Source organism: Phodopus roborovskii, unplaced genomic scaffold (assembly GCF_943737965.1).
Source record: "Phodopus roborovskii unplaced genomic scaffold, PHOROB, whole genome shotgun sequence".
Classification (NCBI taxonomy): domain Eukaryota; kingdom Metazoa; phylum Chordata; class Mammalia; order Rodentia; family Cricetidae; genus Phodopus; species Phodopus roborovskii.
The window spans coordinates 4,238,994-4,253,218 of NW_026126645.1; the positions used below are offsets into that span (position 1 = coordinate 4,238,994).

The following is a 14,225-nucleotide window of genomic DNA, read 5'->3' on the forward strand; positions in this document are numbered from 1 at the left end:
AACTAGTATTTGTTATCAATCACCGATCCAGGCCCTTTACACCGTTAAACTCCCCTAACAATGATAGAAGCCTGCCAATTTTGTAGATTAGAGAGTGCTGTGTTTCCAGATTGCATGCAAATATTAGAGCTCAGGTTGAAGTTCAAGTTGCCCTGGCTGTTGAGGGCCTCGTCTTCTCTCCCCCTCCCCCAAGTGTCCTCATGTTCCTCTACAGGTCACAGGTTCCAGAGCTTCTTAGGACCAGGAGGGAGATCTCGACCAAAGGCCGTAATTTATGCCTGCTGAATGCTGGAACTAAAGGCATGTGCCACCTCACTCAGCTTTCTAGATTTAAAAAGAACAAACAAAAAAACCCCAAGAGGCTGGAGAGATGGCCTATCTATTAAGATCACTGGCAGCTCTTTCAGAGGACCCAGATTTGCTTTCTAGCACCCACATATTGGCTCACAATCATTTATAACTCCAGTTCCAGAGGATCCAACACTGTCTTCTGGCCTCTTCAGGCACCAGGTACACAAATGGTGAACAGACATATAAACTGGCAAACCATACATTAAAAAAAAAAAAAAAAACCCAAAAACAACAACAACTAAAATCCCTGAGATCCAGGGATCTAACTTAGGGTTTTGTTTTTGTTTTTCTCTAGACAGGGTTTCTTTGTGAAACAGTCCTGGCTGTCCTGGAACTCACTCTGTAGATCAGGCTGGCCTTGAACTCACAGATATATGCCTGCCTCTGTCTCCCAAGTCTAACTCAGGTCCCTATGCTTGCAAAGCAAACTTTACTTATTTGCATATTTGTGTGTGTGTGAAGTTTACCTATAGAAATCAAGCAATTGCAAAGGGATCCTCATTTGAGTGGTATCGCGGTTAAATAAGGATCAGGATAAACAAATAGGCCGAATAGATGTTTATTCAGGGAGAAATAACTTACAACCTAGACAGATGAACACCACGAAATTCCACCAGATGCTCTCCTGTCCTAGTCTAGCCAGCAAGAGAGCTTTTCCAGGCTCTCCTTCAGACCTCCTTCCACAGATAGCATCCGCCCATGGCTCCACCCCCCCAATGGGCGTGGTCAATGCCACAGAATGACTATCTCACTACAGAGTGGTAGGCACAAAGTATGTATATATAAGATATATGACTTTGGCTAGGTGGTGGTGGTGCACACCTTTAATCCCAGTACTCGGGAGGTAGAGACAGGTGGATTTCTATAAGTTCTAGGCCAGCCTGGTCTACAGATTGAGTTCCAGGATAGCTAGGGCTGTTACACAGAGAAACCATGTATTAGAAAAATAAAAAAGAATAAAAGGACAAATGTTGTTATTCAATTATATAATGTTCAAAGGCAGTGAGACTGATCTGTTGTATTAGGGGTCAGGACACTGAGTGTCTTTGGGTGGGCAGTTACTAGAGGGACGTGAAGAGTCTTTTGGATGCTGGTGACCTCTTTCATGGCCTGTGTGCCCATGAGATGAAAATTCACTGTACACTGCACTGTACACTGTGCAGTGCAATTTTCTATCCTCCCACCTGCTCCCCTTTATAACATGCTCTACCACTGAGCCCCAGACCCTGAAGATACTATTTCAATAAAGATTTTGTGGTGGGCCACCTCCCCAGTATCGGGATTATAGGATGCTCTATCACACCCAGCTGCAGGATGCAATGCTGGGATCAATCCCAAGGCTTCATTTGCAGTAGGCTAGCTTTCCCCCCACTCAGCTCCATCCCCAGCAGGATTTGTTCTCTAATCCATTCTCTAATCCGTTTCCATGAAGCTTGTGATGAGTCCTTAGCCTGGGAAGGGCATCCATTCGAGTTCAGGAGTGTGTTTGTGATAAGCCTCAGGATTTGTTCTCCTAAGCTGCAGGCACTCTGACTACACTAGGATAGGCAACCTGTTCCCGGAAACAAATTCTCCAGACTAATGTTAATTAACCTGCTGCTGTGAATTGGATATGCTCATACTCCCTCTTAGCGGAAGTCTCTGCTGCTTCTGACAAGTCTGAGCCAAGCACAGCATGAAGCCTGATTCCTGGGCAGACATCTGTATGGAAAGATGATGTCTGCCCACAGAAGCTCCTGGCAGGGCCTGAGGACATCTGTGCTCTCTGTCTGCCATCTGTGACGGGGACCCAGGAAGTACCTTTCTTTCCATCCCTCTCCACTTTTTTTTCCTTTTCTTTTTAATTTATGGGTAGGTAGGTATGTGCTTCTGTGTGCACACCTGTGCATGTAGAGGCCAGAGGCCAACATCAGTTGCTCTCTACAATCTTTATTTATTGATTGTTTGGTTTTGAGACATCGTCCCTCACTGAACTTGAAACACACCCATTTGCCTAGAGTGACTGGCCAGTGAGCTCTAGGGATCTGCTTGTCTCTGCCCCTCCACACTTCAATGCTTGGCTTGCAGACATGCACTGCTGCACCCAGCTTTTTTGTAGGCAGTGGGATTCGAACTCAGGTTCTCAAGTATGTGCAACAAATACTTTACACAATAAGCCATCTTCCCAGCCCCCATTTATCCTATGATGGATACCTTTCTGTGGCACCAAGTCTCAGAGGGTGGATGATCTCCAGCTCTCCTATACTGTCTCCCAGCTTGGAACTGATACCCAAGAAGGTCAAAGTGGGGATGTGGGTATGTCTTCTGTTGAGAATCCTGCTTACATTGCAGGTTTAATATTCTGTGCAAGAGAAACGTTCATTTACAGCACATTAAACAGCAGCTATGTGCCGGATAAGCTTTGATCTGCTCAGAAGCAAGAATGAGAGGGCAGAAAGGGTGCCCACCTCTGGTCTGCTTCCCTGCTACAGGCATCCTTGTGTCTGCACAACACTCTCCCTCCATGCACAGGAGACATCTGAGTTTTGGTAAAGTACATATCATTCCTAAGAAGCATTGTTTAACCTTCTCCCAAAGGACGTGAGGGCAAAAGCTGATGCTAATGTAAAAATGGAAAAGGAGAGAGTTGAAAAAACAGCCTTTCAGTGTTGTTTGTCCTTTCCTTTCTGGACAGCATCCCTTGGCACTAGCTCACCAGCTCATCACTCTGTCCCCTCCTGGCAGGGATGGATACATTTTCTCAAAACAGCAATGTCCTCTAGCCACAGCCCATTTCAGAAATGCTATCTGTCAACTCCAGCAGATGGGGAGGGGGCAGGACGCTGAAACTGTTGACAGATTAAAACCTAGACCAGGTCAAAGTCCTGCTCCTAAAACTCCTTGGCTGGGGGCTTACAGGTTACCATCAGAACATGGTGGACAGACACTGACATTTCACTGGGATGAAGCGTCGCCATGGTGCCTGAGCCAAGAGGGATGAAAACATGGGCAGTGGAACAGGGAGACGCCATATTGGTGAGTTCAGCTGTGTGTGGTTTATGCTATTTGCTTTCTGCTGCCATGTAGTGACTACTCACAGATAAAACACCCTGTGCCACCTGCTCTCTGTCCTGGCTTATTGCTCCTGGGACAAAGTTCAAGCTCCTTGCCTAGGCACAGAACGTTCTTCACTATTGTCTGGCATTTGTGTCTTCTCTCCTTCCCTTTAGGACCAAGCAATACTAGGATCATTTGCTGTAGCCCCAATAGTCTTGCTGATCCCAGTGGTCACCATTCATACTCAAGGTCCAGGGAGCCTACCTTGACTTTCTCTGGAATGGACTGGGAGCTCTTCCTCTCTTCCGGTGTAACATGTTGTGAGTTCTTTAAGAACGGGGGTTATGGTCTTTAAACCTGGCTTCCCTAGCACCTAATGAAAGGCCTTCTGGGTCCCCAGCTGATGGGAGATGTCATTCTGTATATGTTTCTCATACTGGTTAATAAATAAAGCACTGTTGGCCAATAGGAAAGGAGGATAGGAGGGACTAGGAAACAAGGAGGAAAGAGGAAGTAGATAGGAGGAGTCAGCATGGAGAGACCGGGGTGACCAGACGCTGCAGGACAAGACCAGGCTTACACCCAGCCCTTGTTTGAAAGTCTTCTGGGAATACAAGCCTTCAGTAGGCTTTCTCTGCTAAAGCAAGAAAGAAGTGTCAGCTGTCACCGTCCCAACTCTCCCCAAGCCTAGCTAGCCTCCAGCCCGGAGGAAACTGAATTTTACTTTTGAGCTAGTTTTTTTAAGTAGTTTCTCCCACCCCATTTTTTTTTTCTTGAATCAGGGTTTCATATAGCCCGTGAAGATCTCATAATGCATATGTAGTAGAGGATGACTTTGAACTTCTGATCCTCTCTAGTGCTGGGACTACAGGCATCCCTCACCTCAGCTGGATTCCATGGCTCTGAGGATGGAGCCCAGAGCCAGGTGCTTATGGACAAGCAGGCTACTGATGGAGCTACACCCACAGCCATGCAACTCATGATTTAGAAGAGGGAGCTATTTCAGGCCATGCCCCAGCCTCCCTGTCTTGGGTCTATCTGCTGGTGCCCTCTGTGGTCAGGTGGACTCCCACACGGGGCCAGCTATGCTGGCTTCTTCTGACCCTCGGCCACTAGTCTTGTCTCCTTTTCTCTTCCTTATTCACATCCATCTTTGACACCAGTATTTTTAGAATGCCCAGACTTGGTATTTATGGTCCAGTGTGAGAACAAAGGATGTGGACTGGACCTCAGGGACTCGCTTCTAGGATAGGATGTGTGGAAAGCGTTTGGATGTGTGATTAATCTTCATTGTCAGCTTGACTGGATTTAGAAGACACCTCCAGGTGTCTGTGAAGGTGTGTCCAGGGAGGACTAAGTGAGTGAGAAGGGAAGACTCACCTTGAATGTGAGTGACAACATCCCATGGGCTGGGGACTTGACAGAGTAAAGGGGGGCAGGGGGAAGAAAACCAGCCGAGCAGGAGAGTTCCCTTGTCTGTGTCCTATCCCACAACAGTGACCTGCTCAGCCTCTCTGGGTCCTCTTCATCGCATCCCAATGCACTTGATCTCTGAGGTCAGGAGTTAATAGATTCTTTCTCATTTAAGTTGTCATCAGGCAGGAGTTAGAGAGATGGCTCAGAGGTTAAGAGCACTGGCTGCTCTTCCAGAGGTTCTGAGTTCAATTCTCAGCACTCACATGGTGGCTCACAACCATCTGTAATGAGATCTGGTGCCCTCTTCTGGTGTGCAGGCATACGTGTAGGCAGAACACTATGCATAATAAATAAATACATCTTTTTTAAAAAAGTTATCACCAGGCATTTTGGTCACAGTGTCATGGAAGTATACAGTATGTGGCCTACAGAGAGATTTGGTTTTCTGTAAAGCTCAGCTCCTCCTTCTTGCTTATTCTGAGAGAACCCAGCTGCCATGCTGCTAACTGCCCTACGACAACAAGGAACCCAGTCATAACAGCAGCCTCTTGTGAGGAGCCAAATCTGTCATCAGCTGTGTGTCAGCTTTGCAGACCTGCACCACTCTGGTCTTCAGATGACTTGGCAACTCAGGCTCATACCTTCTGTGAAGCCTTTCGAGAGAGCCGAAGACTCATCTCAGCCCAGACCCAGAGAAACTGAGCTAATAACATGCTTGCTGGCGATTTTCACAGAGTGGCAGGGAGCTGATAGAACCTGTGCCTTATATTTCCCTCTGTGCTTGTAGAGCTTTTAATTTTCCCCTTAGATTTTTCATCACACAGTTGAAACCATGTCAACAGACTTCTGGTTCAGCCTCTGTCCATGTCTGCTCATACGATCACTTATGAAATGTCCATGTCTGAGACTCAGTAAGCTAACTGTCATTAATCTATCATCTATCTATCATCATTACCCATCTATTTTTTTAAATTTATTTATTTTTATTTTATGTGCATTCATGAGGATGCTGGATCCACTGGAACAGGAGTTATAGACATCTGTAAGCTGCCATGTGGATGCTGGGAATTGAACCACGGTCCTCTGGAGGAGCAACCAGTGCTCTTACCCACTGAACCATCTCTCCAGACCATCTATTCCTAACTATCTCTCTACCTTCTATCATTTATCTATCACAATCTAGAGTCTATATCATCTATTACCTGTCATTTGTCTATCATCAATTTATCATCTGTCTACTATCTATCTACTATCATCTATTCATCTGTCATCTACTATCTATCATCTGTCTACTTTCTGTCTATCTATCTCTATGATCTTTCTCTCCACTCTCTATCTTTGTGGTGCTGGGATGATCAGGGCCTCGCACATACTAGACAAGCACTGTATACACCGAGCTACACCCCCAAACTCTGTTTTGTCTCCCCCCCCAACCCGACCAGCCCATCTTTCTTCTTTTGCAATATTGTGGCTTGAACTTGGAGCCTTGCACATATTAGGTGAGTACTCTGCCACTGAGTTATGTCCCTAGCCCTTAAAAACAAAACTATTTGTTTATTGTCTTTTGAGACAAAGTCTCCCTACATAGTCCTGGCTGTCCTGGAACTCACTGTGTAGATCAAGCTGGCCTTAAACTCACAGAGATCCACCTGCCTCAATCCTTTTTATTATTGTTATGTATTTATTTTGATTTCTGTCTATATGTGTGTTCCTGTGTGACATGATATGCATCACGTGTGTGTAGGTGACTATGGAAGCAGGAAAAGGGTGTTGGGTCCACTGGATGGGAAGTTCTAGGCAGTTGCAAGCCACCTGATACAGGTGCTGGGAAATGAATCCCAGTCCTCTGCAAGAGCAGTACCTGCTAAACACTCCTTTTTTATATATAACTTTTTATTTCAATTAGAAACAATCTATTTTACATACCAATCCCAGTTTCCTCTCCCTCCCTTCCTCCCATTCCCCCTTCTCCCCCCCCCCCCCCCCCCCCCGCCAACTCCCCCATCTCACCCCCATGCTAAATGCTCTTAACTGCTGAGCCAAATCTTTTTTTGTTTTGTTTTTAGTTTTTTTGAGACAGGGTTTCTCTGTGTAGCCCTGGCTGTCCTGGGACTTGCTCCATAGACCAGGCTGTTTTTGAACTCCAGAGATCCACCTGCCTCTGCTTCCTGAGTGCTGGGATTAAAGGTATGGGCCACCACTGTCTGGCCTACTGAGCCACATCTTTAGCCCCAATCTTCCTTTTTCAGATGGGGTTTTTCTAAATCGCCCAGGCTGGCTCTCAAATCACTATGTAACCCAGACTGGCCTTAAACTCAAGTTCCTCCTACTTTAGCTTCCAGGGAGATCAGATTCCAGATCCACACTACTATGCTCAACTACTGCTCAAGTACTTGTTCATGAATGGTGGCTTTCATTTGAGATACAGGCACTGTGCAGTGCTAGGTCTGTCATTGGAGTTGTGACATTGTTTCTGCCCAGAGGAACTCCTCAAGCATCCTGGGACTGAAAGAGGCAAGCAGCAGCTGGCAAGAACAGATGAAGTGCACACACCTGTGTTTATTTCCATCGGAATCTGGGACTGCTTCTTCAGGTTCTGAAGACACCGACACACAGAACAATACAGCACTCGGGGCTCTGGAAACTCCACGTGGCAGTGTGCTGTACATCCAGTTGCCAAGTGAAAATGTTTTGGCTTTAATATCCCAGCCTCTCTTGGGTCAATAACTATAGTTCTTCTAGGGGATACTGTTCAACTAAATTCTGGAAGTTTCCATTGAATAATGTCTTCCTCTGCCTGCTTTCATGAAGTACAGGTATTCGTGCCTTGTTTTTTTACCCTTCCCAGACCCCCCAGTGCTTCATGGTACAATCCTTTGTATGTTCCCAACTGGGAAGACCTGTCTTGACACCCCCCCCCCTTTTCTTTTCTTTGAGACTGGGTTTCTCTGTGTAGTTTTGTAGACCAGGCTAGCCTGGAACTCACAGAAATCCACCTGCCTCTGCCCCCCCCCCCCCCAGTGTTGGGATTAAAGGTGTGTGCCCCACCGCCCGGCAGGTAGCAAGCAGGCTTTCAACATGGCTTCTGCTTCAGTTCCTGCCTCCAGGCTCCTGCTCAAGTGTCTGTCCTGACTTTCCTCCATGATGGACTGTGATGTGTTAGTGTAAGATGAAATAAAACCCTCCCTCCCTTCCCAAGATGCTTTTGGTCACGGTGCTCCATCCTGGCAATAGAAACCCAATTCAGACACTGGGATTGCAGGCACATACCACCATATGTGGCTTAAACATGCTTTTTGTTTGTTTTGTTTAGGGTTTTTTTTGGGGGGGGGTTCGAGACAGGGTTTCTCTGTGATTTTGGAGGCTGTCCTGGAACTAGCTCTTGTAGACCAGGCTGGTCTCAAAATCACAGAGATCCGACTGCCTCTGCCTCCCCAGTGCTGGGATTAAAGGTGTGTGCCACCATCTCCCAGCTAGTTTTTTTTTTTTTTTTTTAATTTTGCATGGTTTCATTCAGACCCTCACAACAGTCCCATTTACAGATGTGGAGACAGAGTCACAGAATAGTGAAACAACCTAGGCCAACCCACACAACCTGAAGGTTATTTAATCCACAGCACAAACTTTCTTTAAACATTATTTGTTTTAGTGTGCGTGTGTGTGTGTGTGTGTGTGTGTGTGTGTGTGTGTGTGTGCTTACCAATGCACAAAGCAAGCAGTCCTTCCCTGGTTAGTGTGCATGCCTATTTCTCCCTGGTCACAGTGTACATCCCTGTCCTTCCCTGGCTAGTGTTCATCCTGTGCATTAAATCTATCCGATCCCTCACTTCATACTAAGCATTCCTCAAGATCAGACAGTTTCTTCTATGTTGTTCTCTCTGCAGAATTCAGCATACTTGACAGGAAAGACACTCAGTAAACAGTCCCGGATGTGCAGAATGGGGTAAAAGCTGTTCAGAACCAGAGCCGACTCACTTCCTTGCTCCGCATGGCTGTTTGACTTTGGGAAATGATTTAACTTCTCTGGTCTTTGATGTGTTTATTGATAAAAATGAAAGCAAAACCACCTCTGGGTTTGATAAGTGAGGGTGCAGTGAGTTCATACACATCAAAAACCTCAGCAGAGTGCACAGCTTCCAGGTCACTGTGGGGTCAAGGGATCTGGACCTTTCTGTTTTGGTCGAGACAGATCTTATTATGTCATCCTGGCTGCCCTGAAACCTCCCTATGTAGTCCCAGCTGGCCTCGAACTCAGAGTACTGCCTGCCTCTGCCTCCCCAGAGTGCCGGGATCTGGATTCTCTGCTGAACTCTGCCATGACTGTCAAGCAAGCTCGCAGCTACTCTGACCCATGGCCTAAAAAAGAGAGGTGACGGCCAGCTCCCAAAATCACTGAGCACTGAAAACAAAGAGTAGTATAAAAGCATGTGGCACTTAGTGGGTCCTGAGAGATGGCCTCCCTACCTTGCCCATGCTTCCCCTTACACTATGCTATCACAGCTGTGGCAGTGGGTGGCTGCTGTGGGATGTTTGTACACTGTGAAGATGCATTGCTGTAACTGGTGTAATAAAAAGAAGAACGGCCAATAGCTAAGCACAGGATATAGGTGGGATTCCCAGGGAGAGAAAGGAAGAGAAAGATGAATCTAGGTGCACGAGAGCTGCCAATTGGACACAGAGGACATGCAGGAGGAGAGGTTAAAGCCACGAGGCAGCTTGTAGATAGAGCTAGTCAAAAACAAGCCTTAGTTAAGGCTAAGCTTTCTTAATTAATTAAAAAGTCTCCATGTCATGTCGTTATTTGTGAACTGGTGGCCCCAAAAAAATGTCTGAGACTCGGGTAATAGAGACTCGGGTCTCTATTAAGCCCAAACCAGCCCCAGCAGTGGTGTGTCAGTCAGCTCCCCACCCTGTAACAAATCAGCTTATGATTTATTTGGCCTTACAGTTTTTGGGGGTCTGGCTCCTGGGCCCCTTGACCTTCAGCCTCTGGCTGGGGAGGTGCACATCACTGTGAATGTGTGGTAAAGATCAGCTCACCTCATAGACAGGAAGTGAGGAGGAGGAAGACATCTGGATACCTCCATATCCTCCAGGGACCCCCCAACGGCCCAGCTTCCCACCCATGCCCACACTATAGCCACTATAGCAAGTGAGCTCCTAGAATCGAACCCTGCCTAAGGGCTTCCAGTCAAGAACACAGGGGCAAGGAGCCTCCGACCTCAGACGCCGCTTAGAGCCGTGCAGTGCACTGAGAAGCACCCACATCCTCCGCCTGAAGACAACACTAAGACCACCCTGCGAGATGAGCCACGCCCTCAGAGCTGCACACAGGGACTAAGAGCAAAAACATGTTCTTTTCAGCCAGGATGTTCTGTGGAGTTTACAATCAGAAAAATAACATGGAACAGGACTTGGAGGAAGCTAGGAAGGCTGGCAGGGAGGCAGGCCAGGCCTAGAATGCCAGGGCCTATAGGAGGGACAGGAGGGGGTGGAGTCTCCAAGAGGATGCAGGCTTTGGCCCAAACTGAGTGACAGCTTTCATCATTCTTGGGGAGACTGTGGCAAGGTCTCCCTTGCCTAGCCATTTGGGACCCATGTGGCAGGTGACTCCAGGCCCAGCCAGGGACAGTTATCTCTATGAACTCTTCCCTTAGTTGGGAACCCAGACCCACACAGGCAGGCATTCTATTCTCTAGCCTTTAATGAATCTTCTCCAGGTCTTCAGGCCCAAACGAGGCTGGCAGCAACTCCTGGACTGTCCTGATTACATACGTGCCATCTGGCTTGGTCATGTACACGGCCCAGTCGCTGCCAAACTGGAAAAGAGAGCAAACTTGTGAGAGACGCCAGGGAATCTGACCCTACGACTTTCTGTCTAATGGTCCTCTGTGCCTCAGTCTCTCTCCTGTCAAATGTCACAGAGCCTGAGGAGGGATCAGTGGAAGGACACCACCAGTCAACAGCAGAGTGCATGGCCTGCTGTTGATGGGCCATGGGCAGTCCCTAGAGGTTGCCCCCAAGAGCTTTATAAAAATACAAATACGTTTTCTTGTATGTGTGTTATACATGTGTGCATATGTATGTGTGGGAACATATGCATGTAGAAGCCCAAGGGTTGGGGCTTGAATCATCCTCCATGGCCATCCATAGTATTCACTTGATGGGGAATGTTCTTCTGTATCTATGCTTGTCTTATTGGTTGATGAATAAAACACTGATTGGCCAGGCAGGAATTGATGTAGCATGGCAGATACTGCCACTAGCTAACCACAGAGGTCTGGAGGTCTGTTCAGACAGGCAGGAAGTGACATAGCTGGGCAGACTCAGAATATAAGCAGGGACAAACAGGAAATCTCTGTCTTCTCTGCAGAGATGTAGCAGGCAAAGGAGACATAGGTTTGGCATTCCCGGTAAGCCAACACCGCGTGGAAATATTTAGGTTGATAGAAATGGGTTAATATTTAGGTAGAGCTAGCCAATAAGAAATACTAGTAACAGGCCAGCAGATTTATAACTAACACAGAGTCTCTGTGTGTTATTTGGGGCTGATACGGCTCTGGGACCAGGATGGCAGGAAAACTGCTCATAACATTCACCGAGGCAGGGTCTCTCCATCAAACCCAGAGCTCAACCAACAGGGCTAGTCCTGCCAGCCGGCTTGCTGTGAGGATCCTGTCTCTGCCTTCAAAGACTGGGATTACAGGTGTCTCCCTAGACCACCTCCCAGTTATGTGGGTTTCTGGGGATGCAAACTCTGGTCCTCAAGGTTGCACACAAATGAGCCATCTTCTTAGCTACTGTTGAATACCTGTGCCTTGGGCTGCAGAAATGGCTCGGTGGTTAAAAGCAAGCAGTGCTCTTTCAGAGGAGCCAAATTTGATTCTCAGTTCCTCCGCTGGGAGGCTCACTGTTTCCTGTAACTCCAGCTCCAGAAGAGCTGGTGTTTCTGGCCTTTGTGGGCAACTGTGTTTGAGTGCACACATCCCCACACAGATGCGTAGGCATAATTAAAAATAATAATAAAAAAGTCTATGCCCTAAAGCTAGGCTTCCTTCTGCAATGGCAATGACAGCTAACATCTGCTGCTCCTTACAGGCTCACTTTTGTGCCTCATTCCAGGAGGAGTTTGTGTCTGTGTGATGACACTCAACATACTACACTTGCATTACAGCATTACCTACCAGCGGAGGTGGTTGCTCCCACTATGTTTATTTTACTGTGGAAGAAACTGAGTCTTAGTGGTATTAAGTCAGCTGTGGTGGTTTGGAAGCACTGTCGCATTTGGAACTTGGTCCCCTGTTGGTAGGCAGTTTGGGGAGGGTTAGGAAGTGAGGCTAGAGGAAGTGACACCGAAAGCAGGCTTTGGGGGTTTCCAGCGCATTCACCGTTTCCCGAGTATTGTTCCTGATGTGAGCGTTCAGCTCCAGCCACCACAGTCTGCTATCTCTCCCATCAGGGACCCTAACCCTCTGGAACTGTAAGCCCCAAATAACCAGTTCTTAAATTGCTTTGATCAGGTGCTTTCCCACAGTAACACATCAGCAAAGGCGAACACGTATCCAGAACTTTCTCCCACACCAGCCTCGCGGTGGCTCCTATGGGGCCCATTGTTTATATCTGTGGGGTATTTTAGTGATAGGAAAGGGCATTAGGGGGTGGGTGGGTGGAGAGTTAAGTCAGTGACAGAGTCGACAGACCTAGCATCTCCTGGCAGGCATGCTGAGATTCATGGACCCTGGCATTTAGTAGGTGTTCAGTTCACAGAGGCTGTGGCACCGTGATTGATGTGTGGGCTGCCAGCCATGGCTGGTCCACGGCCTCCTGTTTTCCACACATCTGTCTGAATCGGAGCTGTTCCCAGACTCCATCAGTCTTTGGGGGTTTTCAGAATTAAGGTTTCAAGGGAGGAAAATTTCCTGCTTGGCAGGCTGTGCCTGAGGGTATAGGTGTGAGCTAGATGTAGGAGGATTTGGATGCCAGGTCCCTGCTTCCCAGGCTTCATGGCACATTGTTCACATTTGGTTTCATGATTCCTCTCCCCTCCAGATAATTTCATTTGCTCTCTCTCTCTCTCTCTCCCTCCCTCCCTCCCCCTCTCCCTCTCTGTCCTTTGCCAGCATCTAATCCTTTTGGAGGAAATGGCCACAAGCAAGTGGATCAAGTTGGGGCCTTGGGTCCCAGAAATTCGGTGCTTGCTGGTGTCCTTAGACATGGTCACTGCGCTGGGCTGCTGGGCCCACCCCTCTGTGGTGAGGTGAAGTTCACCCTGAGAATAAATGCCTCTGGGGTGGCTTTTCCATCTGGACTTGGGAGATGGGCTCTGTGAACTGCAGGACTGGGAAGCATAAGACAGACAAATAAGCCAACTGCCCTTCTTCCAGCACCAGCTCCAACGCAAGAATGCTTGCTGAACAGGCAGCACACACCCGTGCTGTGGCAAAACCCACACTCTCCTGCACAGTGGTCCGGGGTGTGGCTCCAGGAGGCATAGGCCGTGAGAGGGGCAGTGAGTCTGGAGCCAGCCTTGGCTGCCATTGATACCAGCTCCTCATGGGCTGGTCGCTCTCCCTTGATGTTACTGGAGATAGAAAGGATGACACCTGAGTCTGTCCTGGGCTTAGGTAGGGCTGTCAGGTTCTCAGTATTCTCATAGCAAGCTCAAAGGCCATGCTTGGGATTCTCTGGGCTTGTGGTTTTCATTTGGGAAGATCCTAGAGGGCATAGGATCCTTTGAGAATCTTAAATCTTCCTGACATCCCCCAACATTAACACCAGAAGCCCCCACTGGGCCTGAATGAAAACCCATGGTCAAGGTTGGGCACTGTGTAGAGTATTTGTCTAGTAAATACTGGGTTCCATCCATCCCCAGGACAGCAAAAGCAGCCAGCCAGCTAACTCACCATCCAAACCACCCTTTTGTTTCCACAGTTAACAAAATCGAAGCCTCATATTGGTACGTTTTGTAAAACCTTCCAGGGCCAGCAAGATGGCTCAGCAGGCAAAAGTGCTTGCTGCCAAGCCTGACCATGTGAGTTGGCTGCCTGAGGTCAACATGGTAGAAGGAGAGAATGGACTTTCAAAAGTTCCGACCTCCACATTTGTACTGTGGCGTGTGCACACATGTGCGTGCGCTCGCACACACATGCACACACACACACACACACACACACACACACACACACCTGCCACAGGCCTTTAATCCCAGAATTCAGGAGGTAGAAGCAGGCATGTCTCTGTGAGTTTGAGGCCAGCCTGGTCTACTGAGCAAGTTCTAGGACAGAGAAACCCTGTCTCAAAAAACCAAGACAAACTAGCAAAACTTGCTTCATATCCTTTTTCATTTTCCATTTATACACACACACCCTCTCTCCTTTATCAATTTTGTTGTTTGTTTGCTTGTATGTTTTATTTATTTATTT

At 47.7% G+C, this 14,225-nt stretch overlaps 1 protein-coding gene across 1 annotated transcript in view; it reads right to left on the reverse strand.

Moving 5' to 3' along the window:
• Positions 1-10,141: 10,141 nt before the first annotated feature.
• The window catches only part of Cda (cytidine deaminase), a 28,585-nt gene continuing 24,501 nt past the window's right edge, over positions 10,142-14,225 (reverse strand). Inside the window, exon 6 of the mRNA XM_051173532.1 lies at positions 10,142-10,622. Within this exon, the coding sequence (XP_051029489.1) occupies positions 10,506-10,622 (117 nt within the window). The 3' untranslated portion in view covers positions 10,142-10,505. The remainder of the gene's footprint in view (positions 10,623-14,225) is intronic.